The 18,917-nt window shown below is 38.4% G+C and overlaps 3 protein-coding genes across 4 annotated transcripts in view; 2 read left to right on the forward strand and 1 right to left on the reverse strand.

Moving 5' to 3' along the window:
- Window positions 1-209: 209 nt before the first annotated feature.
- On the forward strand, window positions 210-2,084 carry Dysb (dystrobrevin binding protein dysbindin). The gene is made up of 3 exons (XM_028316569.1): window positions 210-784; window positions 1,270-1,434; window positions 1,893-2,084. The coding sequence occupies exons 1-3, from the start codon at window positions 280-282 to the stop codon at window positions 1,973-1,975; spliced, it is 753 nt and encodes a 250-aa protein (XP_028172370.1). The 5' UTR covers window positions 210-279; the 3' UTR covers window positions 1,976-2,084.
- A 66-nt stretch (window positions 2,085-2,150) lies between these two features.
- Window positions 2,151-9,879, reverse strand: LOC114361512 (uncharacterized). The gene is made up of 7 exons (XM_028316570.1): window positions 9,612-9,879; window positions 8,935-9,025; window positions 8,498-8,624; window positions 7,743-7,845; window positions 7,074-7,168; window positions 4,224-4,479; window positions 2,151-3,911 (listed from the first exon to the last, which is right to left on the reverse strand). Exons 1-7 carry the CDS (start codon window positions 9,717-9,719, stop codon window positions 2,625-2,627), a joined length of 2,067 nt encoding a protein of 688 aa, XP_028172371.1. The 5' UTR covers window positions 9,720-9,879; the 3' UTR covers window positions 2,151-2,624.
- A 1,355-nt stretch (window positions 9,880-11,234) lies between these two features.
- Window positions 11,235-18,917, forward strand: part of LOC114361508 (uncharacterized) — an 85,056-nt gene continuing 77,373 nt past the window's right edge. For both annotated transcript variants that reach the window (XM_028316562.1, XM_028316564.1), the window contains exon 1: window positions 11,235-11,687. The gene's annotated coding sequence lies outside the window, so the exon portion shown is untranslated. The remainder of the gene's footprint in view (window positions 11,688-18,917) is intronic.

An 18,917-nucleotide genomic window follows, 5' to 3' on the forward strand; every position in this document is an offset into this window, starting at 1 on the left:
TTAATTTCATTTAAAAAAAGTTTTCACATTGTAATTAACAATATTCTCAAATATATTTTAATTAAGAAAAAAATGAAAATATGAAGGAAACAGGAGCAGCGACATCTAGAGCGTTTTAGGGTAGTTAAAAAGTATTTGAATTTATTCACCGATGTCGCTGTTTGGAAGCAAGTTTCACTTCGATGACCGTTGTATGGAAGTTTCTTCACCCTGGTTGACAGGTTTCTCTGCAATAGCCAATGTTTACGTTGAACAAAAACTATATTTTACGTTTTAAAAATGTTAGGAAACCTTAAAGAATTTATTTCCGTGGTGCAAGATGGGCTGACATCAAACAGCAATATACGGCAGACATTACAAGAAGTGCAGAAAGTGAAAAACATTTTTAAAGACAGGCAAAAGGGGTCGACTGAAGCTAAAGTGAACTATGGTGCTGGTGGTGCCTTGTTGGAGAAATATCAAGAGGAATGGGCAGAGTTGCACGAGAACGCGGATAAGAATGCTAAGGCAGCTGATGAAGTTGACAAATTGATACTAGAGCTGCATGAAACTACAAAAGTTAAGTTGCAGACTGCCAACGAGTTCAGCCAAGCATTGTCCCACTTACCAAACTTGACTGCGAGTGTAGCTCAATGTATGGACAGTTTGAGAAACGTACAGACCTTGTTGAAGTCTGTGGAAGAAGATTTGGTGGAATTTGAGGATATTGTGGAGAGGAGCAAGATGGAAAGCTGGAAACTTGACCACCATTATCATCTCACTATGTACAAAGAAAAGAAAATGGGTATTGACAGTTTGTTTGTTGGCATATTAGCTCCAAAATCCTTAGATTCATATTTATTTATTATTTTATTTACTTTGTTAAGAAAACAAACAGTGTTATTTAACATATTATTATTTAACTATCTGATATAATAATATCTGAATAAACTGCATCTAAATTGATTTAGTATCGTCTTATGAAGACAATGTTTTATGCTCTAAACAAATGCAATTATTGAATAGGTAGGTACCTGAAGAAAGTAAATTTCGTGTAAAGCATCTTAATATTTCTTTCAATAAGTCTTATTAGAATATTACCTATTGTTTCATTAAGTTGTAATAACTTTATTAAGAATTCTGAAATTTAAAAACCCTGTAACTTTGTCAAAGCTGCTTGACATGACATTGGTGAAATCATAGTTCTCAAAACTAAGTTGTTGATAAAATAAAAGAAAAAAAACTATTGAAAATAATTAAAAAATTAATAAAACTACTTAAATGTTTCAGTGGCTTTAGAGAGCATCCGCAGTGAACTAGCAAAGAAGAACACGGAACAGAGCTTAGAGCGGGAGAGACAGCAGCTAGCCGAGTTCCAGGCGAAGAGAGACCACAGCGCGGTGGCGTTCCAGTGCGACATGGCCAAGTATCTCATCAGTGGGAACGTCCCATCAGGTATGTATTTAGTGGTGTAAGGATTTTATGTAATCTTTTATAAAGTTAACATTGAAGTAATCCACAAGTAATTTAAGAAAATTATTAATCCAGGAGAGGCATAAAGAAAGGTTTTTTTTATAAATATAGTGTCTATGGTGTAGTACCTACTTGTTTTGCCCTGTTTTGCGTACTTTTTCGTTTTGAATGTTTATTTAGTTTATTTCCAATAATAATATTTAATCTCCATGTTTTCCGAAATTACTTCAACTTGTTTATTTTTTTACTTGCATTGAATCTGTATTTTTAAAATGAATAAATATTTTTAAAAGTAAAACTAAACACTGTCACATTATATAGAAATCCATATTATGACAAATAAAAATAATTTTCCTAAATTATCTAAGTTGGACAATCAAAGCTAGCTTTTCTAAGAATCTTACAGGAATAGAAGAATAGCCTGTGTTTTATTGTTACAGTTGCACCCGCTTCTCCAATCACTTTAGAGCAAGTACAACTGGATGAAGATCCTACAGACCTAGAGAAGTTTCTTGACAGTTGATGAAAACTATAATTTTAAGGTATGATGATGTCACTGAGAGCTTATGTACCTATATGTTTCAAAAAGAGCCTATTTACCATTCCAAAGTTAATATAATTATTGTTGAATATTCAAGTCTTTACTTTTAGTTTTAACTTATCCAAAAAAACAGCCTGAAGTTTAAACAATGCATACAATTTATTTTTTTGTTAATTACCTAATCAATTTAAATTTCGTATCGTCATTCGTCACCCTGTATCATGAACTGAAATTACTTTTCTTACTCAATAATAAATTCAAAAATACAAAAATATATATACAAAGTATTTATGACTAGTAAAAATAAGCACATTGCTAAAACAGCTTTATGTAACACGGGACAAGGGCCGGTCACGACAGTTCGATACACTTCTCGGATCTCACAAAAACTCCGTTCACCACAATATTAATATCAAAAACCTCGGACCACTAAAAGTTGATGATGAAACTCCAAACATTGACACCACACAGGAATTTTATTCAGATCGGCTTCACTGTGACCGGCGAGACATTTTCACAATTTACTCCTATCCTCTTCAACTTTCAGTGGCGAGCGTGTAAAATGTAAAAATAAATGAGTAGCAATCGCGTTTGCGTTCGACACCGACTGGTGGGTGTCCAGTGTATAATGCTACGTTTTCCTCATGATGGGATGAAGGTCTCCCGCGCCGTGGGCCGACATCTTAAGTTTGCTGCCGACGTGGTTCTTCATACGCGGACCAGCATCCTTTATTGAACCACTAGCGTCCTCCATTTCTTCGTCTGAAGAGAAGTCTGAGACGCACAACGTCAAGTGCCTTTTCTTAGGCGGCACCACGTGAAGTGTCCACCTCATGGGCCCCTTGTGGCCCTTCGCCTCGCGCGCTTCGTAATCAGTATCGGAGGCCGCCCGTTGCGAATCGTTCTTCAGGCTCCGCAGTTTACTAGGTCTGTGAGTTTGCTCCTTTTTTTCCCCCCTCGGGGGGGTGTGGAAGTTTTTTAAATTCATAACACTCGATGTATGCCCCTTAGCGTTGAGGTCCGGGAAGTTTTGGGAGTATATCACGACGCTGTCAACTGCTTTTTCTTTATGAAATTTTGCCGGCTGCTTCTTGTTTTTTGCCTCCTCGGGTGCTGCGGGACTGGACGTGCCCTTCTCTGCGGAATTGCCGCTGCTGCAGCTGGTGTTGCTATTGCTAGTGCTGTACTGTTCAACTGCCTGTTTTTCCAACTCACGAAATTTCGTGTCTATACTTTCGTCAGACGCTTTGTATTGTTCCAAAGCCTCCTTTTCTAGTTCTTCGAACTTGTTGTCGACGTTTGGCGGTCGTATCCGCGCAGATGGGAGCACGATTTTCGGGTTCAGTTTGAGTAGTCCAGGCGCGACTAGTTTTTGGGTCAACCTCACGCATCCTACAGGGCTCAAATTGAGGGGAGCAGGGGCGCTCATACTGAGGACGGTGCTGTAGAGTCGTTTTTTTCGCAAGCTGGTATCCAACGCAGCTGCGCTCGTCGACGGTTGCTGGCCATCGGCCGCTACTTCTTCGCATTTGGAGCTTTCCGGTTTTTCAGGCGACGTTTGTGGTTCCTCTGGCTTAGGTTCGGGTTCGGTTGTTTCCTCTGGGACCGGTTCCTTTTTGGGTTCTTCTGGTTCTGCTTTCTTTTGTTCTTGCGTCTGGGTTTGGGGGAGGTGTGTGAGATGGAAGCGGTGATCGAGGCGGGGAGAGGGGTGATCCCTTGGCCACCAGACGCCGTAGCGTCGGTCGGGGCAGCGCGCGGGTCGTTGACCGGTGGGCGCGTACCGGCTGACGTTGGTGCCGCGATACGGCGGGCAGCGAGCGGCCGACGCCCGCATAGCTGCTTGCACGCTAGCTGAGAGACGGCCCATCGCTCGCTGGCACTCAGTAAGTTGAGGAGGTCTGGGTGGGTCGAACTGAAACTGAAAGAAAAAAAAATACGTGAATCATTTAAAATTATTCCAGCGGCACTCCTACTCTTTAGCTAGGAAAGTTACGTTACGAATTGTTACAATTTAGCAAGGCAACTCAATCACGATACCCTTTGTTTGTAAAGGCGGGTATCGACATTGCGAGGCTGGTTCGCGGGACATATGGTTACTTCGCGATGTGAAGACCCGTTTGCCTCTTGACTTACTGCTTAAACAAGGAAACTCGCGAGCAACCTTGCAATGTCGATAGCTTATCAATGGCTTTACCCATCTGCTCCATAAAAACAGCTCTCATAAACTCACCTTACAAGTAGGATCGCAGAACAACTGCGCGGGTACTTCCAAGCAATACGCCGGTGGAGGCGGCGCGAGCGCAGCCAGTCGTCTCGGCTGCCGGCGCCGGGCCCGTATCTTGCGCGGGATGGGCGGGGGGCTTGGGGCCCGGGCTCGGGGGGCCCGGGGCGCCTGCGGGGCCCACAGGGGCCGGACGCTGAGCACGCGGGCGGCCAGTGCAGCCTCCTCGCCCGCCGCCCGCGCCCCAGCCGAGTCCCAGCGCTCGCTAGCTGCCGATCGGTGCCCGTTAATTTCTGATCGTCATTTTTACTATGCCCAGTGGGCTAGGTGGCCTGGGATGCACGCCGTGATAAGCGTTTATCGCGCTATTTTATCGATTTAACGCTAATAAGCTCGGCGATTTAACGCTAATAAGGCGCGCATCCTAATTCCTAGCCCGGCAGGAGTGGAGTGGACCAGGTTTAGAGGAATAAAGAGAGCTTAGTGCCAATATTAGGATGTAGATGAAAGTTTAGGTAAATACACTCGACAGCAAATAAATCGCACCACCCGCGACGCGAACTTTAAAGATTTTCTTTTGACACAATAATGGTGCCCCAACAATATTGGTGTTATTTGAAAGCCCAATAAATATCCTTAAAGAAAAACACATTTAATTTCTTAATAAATGATTAACATATACCATTAAATGTGACTTGAAAAAAGACCTCACTTTGGGCTCACCTCTGGGATCAATTAGACCAAATTTTATGGTTATAAAACCAAATAATGATCACACGTGTCCTCTTTAACAGATGGATACGATACGATAGTGCCGACCCAGCCAGGACGAGGCCTGTCCCGGTCAAACCGGTATACCAGGGGGCACGATTTTAAGGAAAGACACGCTCTGGGATGGGAGGGGACGGCCGACTAGCCGCTGCGTCTTTTAAACCGCAACCGGTCGACCACAACCAAGTAGATATGCATCCTGAGCCTGGTCTAGGAAAATAGGTAAAGACGGGTTATCGTTGATAGGACTGAGCGTTGATGCGATGAGATGGGCGGTCTGGCCTTTGATGAGATGAGATGGCTTTGGTTGTTCGTGGTTCATGTACTGCTGCTAGACTAGCCTCGTTGTTCTCTTGATGTCTGCGGTACTAAGTTTTTGTCGTCTCTGTATCTTCCAGATTAATTATTTCTTCTACTTCTTTTCTTAGTGTCGTTGGAAGGACTAAATGCGTGGTGCGATGAGATGGGCGGTCTAGCCTTTGGTGTGGGAGGTGGCTTGTTTATTCTTTGTTCTCGTACTAGGTACTGCTTGACTAGCTTCATTGTTCTCCCAATTGTATCGTCTTATTTTCTGCCTATTATATTCCTCCAGGTAAAACACTTCTTGTATTTCTTTTCTTTAGCTTAATCTGGCTTTTAGTGAGACGGCTTGGTTATTCTTAGTTCTTGTACTGCTACAAGACTAGCTTCATTGTTCTTCCGATTTTATGCTTCTTTTCTTAATATTGGTGGTCGGACTGAGCGTTGATGCAATGCGATGGGCGGTCTGGCTTTTGTTGAGGCGGCTTGGTTTTTCTTAGTTCTACTGCTACAAGACTAACTTCATTGTTTTTTTCAATTTTATGCTACTTTTCTTGATATCGTTGGTAGGACTGCGCGTTTCTGTGATGAGACGGGCGGTCTGGCCTTTGGTGAGATGTCTTGGTTCTTGTACTGCTGCTAGGCTATCTTCATTTTTCTCCTGAGGTCTGTGTTAGGTAGGTACCTACTGAGTTTTTGACGTTTTCTTTGTTTACATGTTCCGGGTCAGATATTTCTTATGCTTCATTTCTTTGTGTCATAATAAAATTGAATTCACTCTTTTCTATTTCTTGGATAGTAGATGTTTAAATTTTTGTTTCCATTTATCCACAACCTCTGAAAAACTTGACACTTTTGTTTTTTTTTTAAATAATTACTACTGCGATAACTGTGGTTTTGGGTTTTTGTCGTCTTCTTTGTTGTCTGTTTTCCCTGAGTCGAATATTTCTTTTTTTTTTTTGTCTTGGGCTAAATAAATCTTCTCTCTTCGATTATTAATTTGATTTGTTTGCACTTTTGACTATTCAGTCGATATAATATGCGGTTCTGTGTTTTTGTCGTCTTTTTCGCTGTCTTTTGACATTATTTTTCCATATCTAGTGTTTCTTGTGCTGCTTTTCTTATTTATTTTTATGGTGGGTTAATTTAGTCTTCTCTCTTTCGTTTCTTGGATTGTGCTTGATGCGGTAAGCGGACGGCGGGCTACTAAAAACGGCATTTTTAGGAGCGCGTTCATATTTTCCTAACATTAAGCGGTTCGCCTTGGTGTAATCTAATATGATTTCTTTTAGTTCAATGATCTTTATGCAGGGTGATTGTTACGTGTCCTCTTTAACAGATGGATAGCGATTAATCCCAACTTAACAGTTTTATAGTCATAAAAAATGGCTATAGCGTAACTACCTATTTTTTGAAAAAGTGACTCTAGATCCTTGTAAAGACACATTTTTGGGGTAAAAATCTTTCCTTTAATAAAATGAAGTTTAGAACTAGGCTTTTAATTGGTGCCAATATTGGTGGGAAGTAGGGATGCATACGTTTGAAAATGCTTGTCGCGGGTGGTGCGATTTATTTGCTGTCGAGTGTAATAGGGGGGGGGGCAAGGGTCACTAGTCCCAAATCAGTGGTAGGGCTTAAGTAATACTGGGAAGTGAAAAAGCACGTTTTAAAAGCCTATTTGCAGAAAAATCTTCGTAGAAATTTAAAAAAGAACAATTTTTTTTTCTGTGGTTTGGTATTCAGTTGTCCGAATCAAACCCTATAAAATAAATAGAAGGAAAGACGCACAAATCGTCATCGGTGAGCATCCTGTACTGGCGGCGGCGACGAGGGAAGCTCCGGTCTGGCGAGTCGTCTACCAGCTTCCGAAACCAGTACTCCACCTGGCGAAGATCAGTAAATTCACAGATTTCTCATTTTACAGGTACAATTCTGCTTTATACCGGTTTACTAACAAAATCTTTCAAGTCTTGGCGTTTAAAGGATTATTATAAGTTTTATGCCCGTTTTCACCATCAATCTCTAATAATTGTTAAGTGACCCCTATGTTGACCCATAACAGGCATTTTGTTTTCATTAGGGGTCACTTATGGGATTGATGGTGAAAACGGGCATAAGTAATTTCAGACCATTTCAGGGACCTACTATTTATTATGCCTATGTTCCAAAATTAGCTAACTCTATCGGCATCACTTCGGGAAAATTGGTGCTGAGAAGAAGCGATGACTGAAACTATGTCATCTTATTCAACCTTGATAAAAGTATTAGTGATGTACTCCAAATACATACTTTTAGTCTTTCGTTTCAGCCAAATGATGTCCACTGCTGGACAAGGGCCTTCCCCAAGGATTTCCACGTCGATCGGTCCTGTGCTGCCCGCATCCAGGTACTTCCCGCGACCTTAACCAGATCGTCGATCTAGTTCTTTTGTAAGAGTAAATAGTAAAGATCTCTCACCTCTGGTAGCATCCAACATTCCGTAAGATCGGAGTTTTCACATCCTTGTCCGTTGTACCCTCGTCCATTTGGTCTTTCGTTAGGACTGGTATAACATTTTTCTCTGAAAAATCAATTGCATATTCCGTGTATGACACATCATTGAAATCATTCAGAAGGAAGTATTCTTGGTCGTATGGCCTCAGCCTCGAGTTTAGCGGGCAGCGGGGCGGGCAACGCATACCCGTTCTCGAAACAAGCGGGCAGCTCGCGCGGCGCTTTAGCGGCGAAGTGTTGTGTTCGGGGTTGTGTTGTCGAGATATTTGTTTTTATTCGCAAACGAAATGTCTGAACAACGGCGACAATTTTATTTCGATTCAAATTTATTCCTAACGCTCGATTTATTGTGGGCAAAAGAAGGAGTGCGCTGCCCGCTCGTTGCCCGCTCCCGCGCCGCTGTTTTCGAGAACCGGTCTATTTTATTTTACGCATAAGATCCTGCCGCTCCCGCCCCGCTGCCCGCTAAACTCGAGGCTGCGGCCTAAGTGTTAATAGTGCAAAGTATTTATAAATTAACTAGCTGTGTCTGCAAATTCGTACACGCAAGTGCTACTTTTCAAGATTTCTCAAGTATACCTATGGAATTGGGACCAGTTGTTTTGGTATGTATAATGTACATACATTGGTGCACACTTTAGTAGGTACCTATGTCATATTAACAATTTAGTCTTATTTGTAGTGTTTCTTTAAGATTGATATTTAAATGGAGAGTTTACCTGACTTCGTCGTAATAGAAATTTCCATAAAATTGTGCTAATCTCGATTCCGGTATAACATCTTTTACACTTCTCCTGCCACTACAGCTGCCGTTCTCTTGGCTCTGGCTTGATACGCTTCTTTTATCTATGGATTTGAAAAATACGTTATTACCTCCTGTGTTTTGAAAACTAGTTTTTGTTCAAGATTGTAGATTCGTTCCTTTCAGCCAAATGTCGTCCACTGCTGGACAAAGGCCTCCCCTAAAGATTTCTACAACGACCAGTCCTGCGCGACCTTCATCAGATCGTGGTCCACCTAGTAGAAGGCCTGCCCACACTACGTCTTCCGGCCCTCAGGAACGTTTCTGCCCCAACGGCCGTCAACTCTACGAGTGCCCTGCCTACTGCCACTCGAGTTTAGCAATTCTGCGGGCTATGTTGGATTAGATTCTTGCCTGTTAATTCGTTGTTCTTCTGCAAGTTCTGCGATTCTGCTGCTGCGTCTTGTAGCACTTGCGATATTCGGCAGTGTTGTGCCCATAGGCGCTGAAAAAATGTAGGCTTATTATCTATCGACTTTATGTACTTAGATGAAACTTATTTCAGGTATGATGGATGTTTGCAGATTTTTTATAAAAGATTATCGAAACAGAACAGAAATCAAACTCGAGAAAGTACGGGCACAAGGGACATTCTCAGCATATGCAGTGGGCCCTACGTGTGTTTAAAAGTAGGTATAACAGTAATAAAAGTAAGCAGCGGTGTGTGAAGACTAGACATAGTAACTGCGTGCACTAAACTGCATCTACGCAAAGCGTCGGTGGAATCATACACTCTAGCTGGAGGAATATTCTTTCCTCTCCCTTCGTGTTTCTTCGCTGCAGGTCTAGATTGCCACATTCACGTGAAAGGTGGTCATGGATTTATAAGCTTTTTTACACCCTTGACAGGCGAATTTTCAATTAGTCTTTTCGCTGTTGGTGGCTAAATTGTTTTCATAGATTGGTTTCAGAGGAATCCAATAAAATGTTTACTCCACGTGGTTTTTCGATACTTCTGATAAGTTTTTGACGTCAAACAGCTGACTGCAAAGGCAAATACCGACTGGTCTGCTGTATAGGGCTATGGGTACCTGATTAGCTATAATGAATTCATCAGGGGGTTCCGTAGTCCATGTGAGATCCGCACAAAGGGCTATATGTGCCCACGCTGGCGAGTACCGATCCACTTCGAAGCTCATTCAATGTGTGACATCTCACGCATACAATTAATTATCTTTAGAATAAGAAACGAACTAATATAATAATCACTAAATTTTAACAGAAAAACTAACGGTAAAACTGTTAATAAAAATGACGACAATTTGAAAGACATTGGTGTTTAAATCTACAATAACAAAATTTTCCTCTTTTTTGATAGATACATGATATATTTTTTTCTTTTATTTGAAATCGCTTTTCGAATTTCGTACCAAATTGAATGAAATTGTCATCGCGATGGCTTGGCTCCGCTCCTCAGAGGTTTGTTGTGGTATCTATGCGCAGGAATAAGTTTTACAATATTTCCAGATTATTGAAAACTTTGGATAAACACACTGCTTCTGAAAACGGCTATAGAGCCGTATAATTTTGTAGAGAGACCTACATTTTTTGGGTTCTTAAAACTTTAGAAGAAATCTCTAAAACATTATTTTTTATCAATAGAAGTTAGGTGATAGGTATCCCTGTATCCTTGTCTTATCTCTTCCATGTAGCTATAACATTTCCATATTCTGCTGAAATGTAAGGCTAAGCCACGGTTGTATTTTATAAGATCTACCAAGCTTAGAATCTCGGAATCGAAATACTGAATCCTGCAAGATCTATGCATCTATCTAATAGAGTTTGATTGAGATAAATAGGCGTTTGCTGTAAGAAATGGTCCAGTTTTGAAAGCGCTTTGCAAAAGTTCCTATCTATGAATGGACCAATGGACGATGCTCCCGCCATTGCACCGGGAGTGGTGCTTTTATTTTTAAATATGGCAACCGGCTGGTTCGGTTCTGTGAAACGGTATCCCCGCCGCCGGCTGGGTCGTCACCAGTGTTGCCAGAAGGTTACTTTTGTAACCTTTTTGGTTACTTTTGAACTGCTGTGGTTACTTTTAGGTTACACTAATGAAAAGGTTACTTTTAGGTGATTTTTCAGAAAGTGTAGAATTAACTTTACAGGTTATTCAGTAAAAAATATTAATAGTGACAATTTAAAAATTATGTCATAAAGTGCATTTAAACTTGAATTTGATTTATTATTTGTTAAGAAAAATGAGTTTTAGCGAATGTTTTTCGATAATAAAACGCAAATCCATGAAACGTTTTTATACGACTGGTCACTTTTCGTATTTAGATGATCAATATTGTATTCATTTTCCATCCATGAACAACCTTACACAATCATCGCTCCGCACCCCCCGGTATAAAGGTTACTTTTTATTCAAAAAGGTTACATTTTTTTATATTACTGGTAATTTCTGACAAGACCCGACTGGCAACACTGCTTGTCACTTGAAATGTCAAAAGAAAATAATAAACACGAGCAAGCAACATCCTAATCACTAATGATGTTAGAATCTTAATAATTTCGTGGTAAAGACATAAATTANTTATTCAAAAAGGTTACTTTTTATTCAAAAAGGTTACTTTTTTTTATATTTCTGGTAATTTCTGACTAGACCCGACTGGCAACACTGGTCGTCACGTCAGTTTCGGTCGCGCAGGTGGCGCTGCCGGTCGCTTCCACGCATGCGCGCCGTGCACTGTGCCACCCCGACGGATAGTGACAGCTCACAATAGTTTTATGATTTATTTTATTTATAAAATAAAATTTAAACAAAACAGACAAACGAACTCGGGCTTTTATAACAGAAAAGTGTTTTAAGTGTTCCAATAACTGTGTTACGTGTTTTGAATTAACATAATAATTTAAAATATCGATTTTAACGAGAGTGCGTATTTTCGTTGATTTTTCATTACGATCTTTTTGTGTTTTGCAACAAGTGCCGCTAGTTTGTGCCGGGGAACAGGTTTCGTGGGTCCGTTGGGTTTTTGTGTACCTACCTATATTATTTGTGGCTGTGTATTGTGTAGTTTCGCGACTTGTGCTCTCGGACGGTGTGTGATGCTGTGAGGAGAGGAGTGCATCTGTCCGGATCTGAGAATCGCCGTTGCATGGTGAGTAGCCGAGCCACTGGATGGCTGGCCGGCGAGCCACTGGTTCGCTGGTAGAGTTATGCAAGTGTCGTAACTTGAACGGACGCGCTTTCGCGTAGTCATCTCGATGTATTTGAATTTTGACCAGCGCATACAAAATTGCTTTCACTGTTAACAATTACTTGCATCATTCTAATACACTTGTAATGGATTTGATAATCCTTTCTATTTCAAACGCGTGACGTAAAATGTACTTACGGATAAATCACTTTTTAATAAGTAAGGTGCTTTTTAAACTCATTCGTAGGCATTTATAGTATGTACTTGATAACTACTTTATTATATTGAAGAACTATTGAACTCACAAGAAGCAAATCACGTATTGTTTTAAGTTTATACAATAAAATCTACAAAACTTATCTATTTAGGTCTATTCCAAGTATATTATGTATATTATCATAATTATCTATGTAGATATCAATGCAGTTTAATTTGTTTATCTATTCAATCTAGAGCAGCGTCTGTTATAATAGACGAATATTAAACCAGTTCACGTACTTGTTTATCATTGAATACATTATGAAATCTTTAACATTTATTTAAATCACACTATGCATGAGGTACACTCATAATTACCATAACTTTACTAATGTATATTTAATTATATTAAATTCCTTTGCATAATTCACTGGTGTTAGATTACTCAGAAATTTTAATTAAAAATGAGGTCTTAAATATTATGCGGAGATCTTATAATTAATTTTGAATAAAGTAATAATATAAAAACAAAAATACTATCCACCTAACTAGGTCAATGCATTGCTTATAACATAAAAAAAACAAATAAATACTTATTACATAGTTATTCATAATAATAATTATTAACGTAGCTATAGTTACGTCATTATTATTCAATAATTGTTTTCTTTTATTTTGGTTAACATTAAGAGTAGGCGCACACTGTTCATTTTTCGTCGGCCGATAGTTTAGTCGGGCAGTTGATCAGTATGGGCATGTATGGGATTGCGCACACTACGCCGATTCGATTTGGCCGATTCTTCATACAAATTAAAATCGGGCACAACTATCGGCCAACTAAAAATCAACGGTGTGCGCCTACTCTAACTTACCATTGATTTCTGTTTTCTTTTTGTTTTGCTTTATCACTAACCTTGCTGCTTATTTTCATCTACAGGTTCACTTGTTGAAGAAGTGTTGTAGAAGTAACCAGCTTGCAATAGAAACTCATCCTTACTAACTGCATTTTATTTGTTTTTGTTTCTTTTTGTTGCTTATAATTTTACTGCCTTTTCCTTTGCTTTGTATCTGTTCCTTGTTCAGTTTTTTTTGCTTTTAATTTCACTCCCTTTTTTTGCTTTAAATGTGACCTGTTTTTCTAATATCGATCTGTGTGATTTGGTAATAAATAACAAAAATCCATTCTGTATTCTATAATTGATCTAACTAAATATTGATGTATCTATTTGTTGTTTTTTAATCAAAAGCTTCAATTTCATTGAATCCAATTTAATTCAAGCTTAGAGCTTGAGATATAATCGTGTCTTGAGCTTAATTGGTTACACAACCTGATTTTTCCAATATATTTTTAAAGCACTTATCGATACCAGATAAATAGAAGTTATATACCTTAGTTTATTTGCTTCTGCTTTATAATTGTCCAAATTCATGTCTAAATGTAAATATTTTGTATTGTGAAGCTTCTTTTATTATGTATTTTCGTCACACTAAATTATTGTCTTGAAAACGTATTTATTACTGCATTAAACGAGTTCCCTGCACGCCTCCTAGTGTTTTCATGCAATAAACAAACACGCTTGTCTAAAAACTGCTTGTTGACATCAATAAAAACTATAACACTCACTTACTGGCTTTTTCGTTTTACTAACCAGCGCGTGACTAATAAACTTCACATAAACATTACCGAGTTATTATAACCTACATTACATAGGGGAGAGTTCGGTATATTGTACCGCCGGGTAAATTGTACCACCCTCATATTTCGTAAAGTATTTATTGAATGTCTGTAATTGCAACACTCAGCGATACACAACTAAAATCAATTAATATCGGCCATGTGGTTTTTGCCGTGACAACAAACACGTGTGTTTTATTTTGAAAAGTATTTTTTCATTGTTTTCAAGTAACTATTGACAATACATGTTTAGATTGTAATTTTGTTAAATTTAATCACAGGGTGTTTCTAATATATTATTTAGAAGCGTAAATTAGTGTGGATTACAATTATTTGAAACATTTTTCGGTATTTATAAGCTATATTTTTTACCGATTTTTTAAAAGCACTATCACCTAGTCGGCTAAATTGTACCACATCAAGTTGTATGAAACTTTACCAAAGGATTTTGAATTTTTTTTTAGTAAATCATATTTTGAAGTTATAATAGCGTAGTTATGTTTGACTAACAATAAATGAAAGCAAAAGACTGGCAAAGTAGATTAGGTACAAGTGTGCGTTACGATAATTGGAATTACAAAACTTGTACTCAAAATCGTGATAACGTGTAAAACAATATCGATTGTCTATGTTATTAACTACTGTTCCTCTTCGTTTCCTAATTTGTTAAGAATGTATCGTATAATATTTTGCCATAGTTTTTTTAAAGGCTTGAAATTTATTGAAATGCAATTTAGTAACCCTGTGGTACAAATTATCGAACCGGTTGGCTAAATTGGACCGAAGCTCTGAACTCGTACTTTGTTGATTTGTGCTAAATATATAACAATAATGTTAATTAATACTTATGAAATAGTAAGTTGAATAATGTATCTTTTATTATATACCATGGACATTAGCAAAAACAAAAGAAAACTATGTGTAAAATGGGATTGAAAAAAACTGGTCCAAATTAGGGGACTCTCCCTTACTTCGTTTGCTAATAAAACGATGAAGATACGCATTTCAAAGTACCTACCTACAGTCAGCGTCAAAAAGTTTCGTGACACATAAAATAGCCAAAAAGTTCGCAGCACGTCTTTGTTATGATCGTTTCATCCACGAAGATGCGCCCCACCAATTTTTGGTCGAGAGAAGCGCGGGGTGCGGGGAGTTTGATCCGAGCAATCCGAGCGTCATTATTGTAGTGTGCGTGTGCACTCATGGATTTAGCGTGTACCGATAACACTCAAACATTAGTGGAAGATTGGTGGGGAGCGTCTTCGTGGATGAAACGATCTATACAATAAATTACAATAAAGTTGTGTTATCAACTTTTTGGTCACTGTCACGGGTGTCACGAACTATTTAACACTGACTGTACACATCACATCAAGCTAAACTCTGTAGCTTCTTGTGTAAATTGTAATAGGTGCTAGTTTGCTACAAAATTATGTAGTCCGATGTGCTAGGTACACGTTAAATGAATCTGCAACTTGCCTCTTTAAAAAATTCAGCACGGAAGTCACGACCCATTTAGAAGGGCTATCTTTTAGTAGGTAACATCATCTATGCATGTCTGTAAATGGTTTAGTACTGTGGGTCGTTTTGAAAAGCATTAATGATTATGCTGATTTCGTTCGCCTTTTTTCGATTCGAATGTAGTTTAGGTCTTTTAGTAACAGCATCCCCTCATCATTTTTAAAGTCGATTTTCATGATTATGCTTATTTCGATTCGAAGGACCAAAGTTGATTTAAAACTCAAATTTTACTTGACGGTAAAACAATAAAATAATTTTGAATAACGTCTCTTATTTGAGCATTTTATGTGCATAATTTTAATCAATTTTGCATGTTTTTGTTTTAATAACGTCGACCGTTTTAAGAATTACACAATCTTTTATAAGACTTTACAATAAGCTCAAAAAGCTTTTCTATAGCTGCGAAACATTTTTCTATTTTCTAAGCTCATAAAGTAGATACATTTTTGCGGGTAGACAAAAATAGCCTCAATATCTTCCCAAAATGGGTTCCATAGATATGAATGATGCTATTCTTGCGGGACTATATTTAATGATCCCGAGCCCAAGGCCGATGGAGCCTTGGCCCCATTTCCGAATTCGTTTCCTTTCTCCTTCTAATGCCTTATAACAATATTCCTTTCTCTTTCTAATACCTTTAAGATACGCAGTGAGCTTGTTAAATCTCATAATTAATGAATTTGTTCCTCTCTTCTTTCTTTTGTTCTTTGTTTGACTGTTAATTCCTTAATTTTGTATTGTCATTTCATTTTGTCTACTTTGATTGAGTGTTTGTAGCTTTCACTGTGCCAAAAGTTATTAATTTTGATTGGTTATGAATGAAAGCTTATGAATGAATATAGCTTATTATTAATACCTCTGGAATTAGTTCTTTACCACTACTAGTCTACCTGCAGTGACGAATTAAGACAAGGTACTTGATGCCCTAACTAAGTAATCTATACCCGTTGCCCGTGATGCCTAAACTCTCGTAACCCAGTATTAGGTGTTTATTACGTATTTATTAAACATTTAAATACGACTTGCGACTTTTGCGGGCCTTAAATTCGCGCTACATAGTTTTTAAGTGCTAGTGGTGCTAGCAAGATTTTTTTATGCTCTTTGGTGCCCCCAGGACGTGATGCCTTCAGCAATTGCTTAATTTGCTTAAGGGTTAATCTGGCATAGCAAGTCTGTAATAGTTAACACTTAAGAAACAAAATGCAAACTCCTTGGAATTATCAAGTCCTAACTATTATTTACCTTACCTTACTTACTTACCCGTATTTACATTGAAACCAAACCACTCGACTAGACCTAAACAAACATGTCTATTTGTAGTAAGAACATTTTTAACTTGATATGAGTTTGATTTGGAATTTTGTGGGTAGAGTTAAGTTACTGTGTTGTCGAACGAAGTATAAAACTTAATGATGCAGAGCATGTTGCTGATATACCTAGTTTCTTTTATTTACATAGATGTAATAGGTTCTTTAAAAAAAAAAGATGTCCAGTGTCCTGACAACTTTTTTAGACAAAGCTTATCAGAGATAAACAATGGTCATACTTTCTTGTTATAAAATACAGAGTTTAATAAACTTGGGAAGTATTTTCAAAACCTGGAAACGTCAACATGACTGATCATTGCATTTTAGCTTGATAAAAAAGGTAAAAAAAAAATAGAAATATTTAGGACTGGTCTTATCAAACCAAATCTTAAAACGAAATATTTCATTGTTTGTCGTTTAGTAAAATGGTAGAAGAGCTTAGGTCGGACCGTGATAAGATCCTTGAATGAACCAACCCAAAATTGCACAGATAAAAAGAGGCTGTGTCCTGCCCCGGGCGACCTTGGCCCATTTTGCCCAAGACCCCGCAGCCCCGCATTTTGGGGGTTGAGTCTGTAACCTTGTAAGGTAATATGAATTAAAAGCTCTTATTTATCAGTTTGATTCAAGTTGATAGAGCGACGTCAACTTCCGCAACCGCAGCCCCTCTTGTTAATTTTTTTAGCAAGAAACACTAATCTCAAAAGGTGTTTTTCTAGACTACATTAGACAGTTTTCATACTATTCTGTAGCGATAGCGGTACCACCGTCGCCGATGGATTATACCTACCTTACACTAAACTGATCGTCAGCCATCAACAGAGATCTTCAACGGAATCTTCTAAGCCACGCAGATTCCAAACCTTTAAAAAGAAGGTATCTGATACATCGTTATCTACATCATGAGCCTCTATTAAAAGTGTGAGAGCGCTCATCAAATCGGCTGATCCATTTAAAAAATAGTAATGGAAACTTTTGCAGATTTTTGTTTTTTTGTCATAAATCACCTAAAGGTAGCATTCGGATCAAAACGACCGCGACGCGAGACCGCGACTCGAGACCGCGACCGGCGACCGCGACCCACTGCTTTATATGAATTAAGGCGATTAGTGTCCTCAATCCGCGCCAAATGGGCATTTTGTAAAGCCTACTCCTCTTTTACTGCTGGACAGAAATAGTTGAAAAAAATATATGTTATACAACAGTTCAAGGACTACATTTGTGACGTTTGAATTTTCGCTACGTCTCTTTGTTTTGGATTAAAAAAATAAATACGGGACATCGATTTTTTACTTAAATTCCCTACTCCTCCAAAACGGCTATGTTAATTTAAAAGATTTTTGCACGAATAGATTGGGAATTCTTTAATCTTTAAATGACACGTTGCGTTTTTCAATCGAACATTACTTTCATTCATAAATTTTACTTTTGATAAATTCCGAACGTTTTGCTGTTGAGGGGGCCTTCGCGGGGTGCGGGCGGCAGTCGGCCGCTGGCCTTCAGACGGGGAGGTTGTGTCACTCGCTACAAACTGACATTAGCGATCAAAATGAATTTTTTCTTTGGCTAAGTTGCACCACCTGACGTGACCTAACTTTGACCGTAGCTTTGGCGATAACCGGTGTTTTTTGTATGGAGTTAGACAGACTTTTGACGCTTGTCAAAGTTGAAGTAAGATGGTGCAACCCAGCTTTTGTTCGACAATAGATTTTATGTCAGAATTGTTCATAGAGTACGTGCAGTCAGACAATACAATTGAATTATGACGCGCTCAGACGCTATTTTCTACCTGAATAGAATCTATTAGTGTAAAAAAACTATAATTGACTCCAAAACAACTGCACTAGATAAATACAAGTAGAAAAATTATTACGTTATTTATTTACTAGGCCTTTGCAATCAGTATCCAAATTAGGAGCTAGTCAGAATCTGTAACTTAATCGATTTACGTGAAGAAAACAATTTATATTTTTCATACTTATTAGAATTAGATTTTAAATATGTTTCTTCGCGAAAATACCACAATTAAAAATAACACCTGTAACGCCCCTGGGTCTGCGGGTGTCTATGGGTGACGGTAATCATTTACCAACAGGTGATCCGTTTGCTCGTTTGCCTCCTGTCACATTAAAAAAAATTAAGATAAAGTGGTATTGAATTGTTCTATAGAGCTTATTAAAAATTTGGATACTGATTACAAAATTAGCCATTTTCGGAGTCGGTGTCGGTGTCCTACCTTTTGGTGATTCGTTTTGGAGTTGGTTTTAATTTTTAGTGAAATTAATCTATTTCATGCCTTTAGTAGACTATAGGTACCCAGTAGACCTTGTTGTTGCCACTGAAGGTGCATAGGTACTCAGTACATTGATACCATATTTTTCATGTTAAGTGCAAATAAACTTCCCTAAATTACCAAACCATGAAACGTACCTATATTATTAAAAAGTTTCGCAGATAAAAACTGAAATCCTCTTATAAGGTGATGAATTT

The sequence above is a fragment of the Ostrinia furnacalis genome, unplaced genomic scaffold, assembly GCF_004193835.3.
Source record: "Ostrinia furnacalis isolate ACB-3 unplaced genomic scaffold, ASM419383v2 OfSCF5765, whole genome shotgun sequence".
Taxonomy (NCBI): Eukaryota; Metazoa; Arthropoda; class Insecta; order Lepidoptera; family Crambidae; genus Ostrinia; species Ostrinia furnacalis.

What these genes read in the sequence shown, in the direction of transcription:
- Dysb (XM_028316569.1), top strand. Translation starts at nt 280, where the DNA reads ATGTTAGGAAACCTTAAAGAATTTATTTCCGTGGTGCAAGATGGGCTG. An exon ending in GTACAAAGAAAAGAAAATGG is followed by an intron (nt 785 to 1,269) that starts GTATTGACAGTT and finishes TAAATGTTTCAG; the next exon opens with TGGCTTTAGAGAGCATCCGC. An exon ending in CAGTGGGAACGTCCCATCAG is followed by an intron (nt 1,435 to 1,892) that starts GTATGTATTTAG and finishes TTATTGTTACAG; the next exon opens with TTGCACCCGCTTCTCCAATC.
- LOC114361512 (XM_028316570.1), bottom strand. Translation starts at nt 9,719, where the DNA reads ATGAGCTTCGAAGTGGATCGGTACTCGCCAGCGTGGGCACATATAGCC. An exon ending in AATTCATTATAGCTAATCAG is followed by an intron (nt 9,026 to 9,611) that starts GTACCCATAGCC and finishes ACATTTTTTCAG; the next exon opens with CGCCTATGGGCACAACACTG. An exon ending in TCTGCGATCCTACTTGTAAG is followed by an intron (nt 3,912 to 4,223) that starts GTGAGTTTATGA and finishes TTTTTCTTTCAG; the next exon opens with TTTCAGTTCGACCCACCCAG.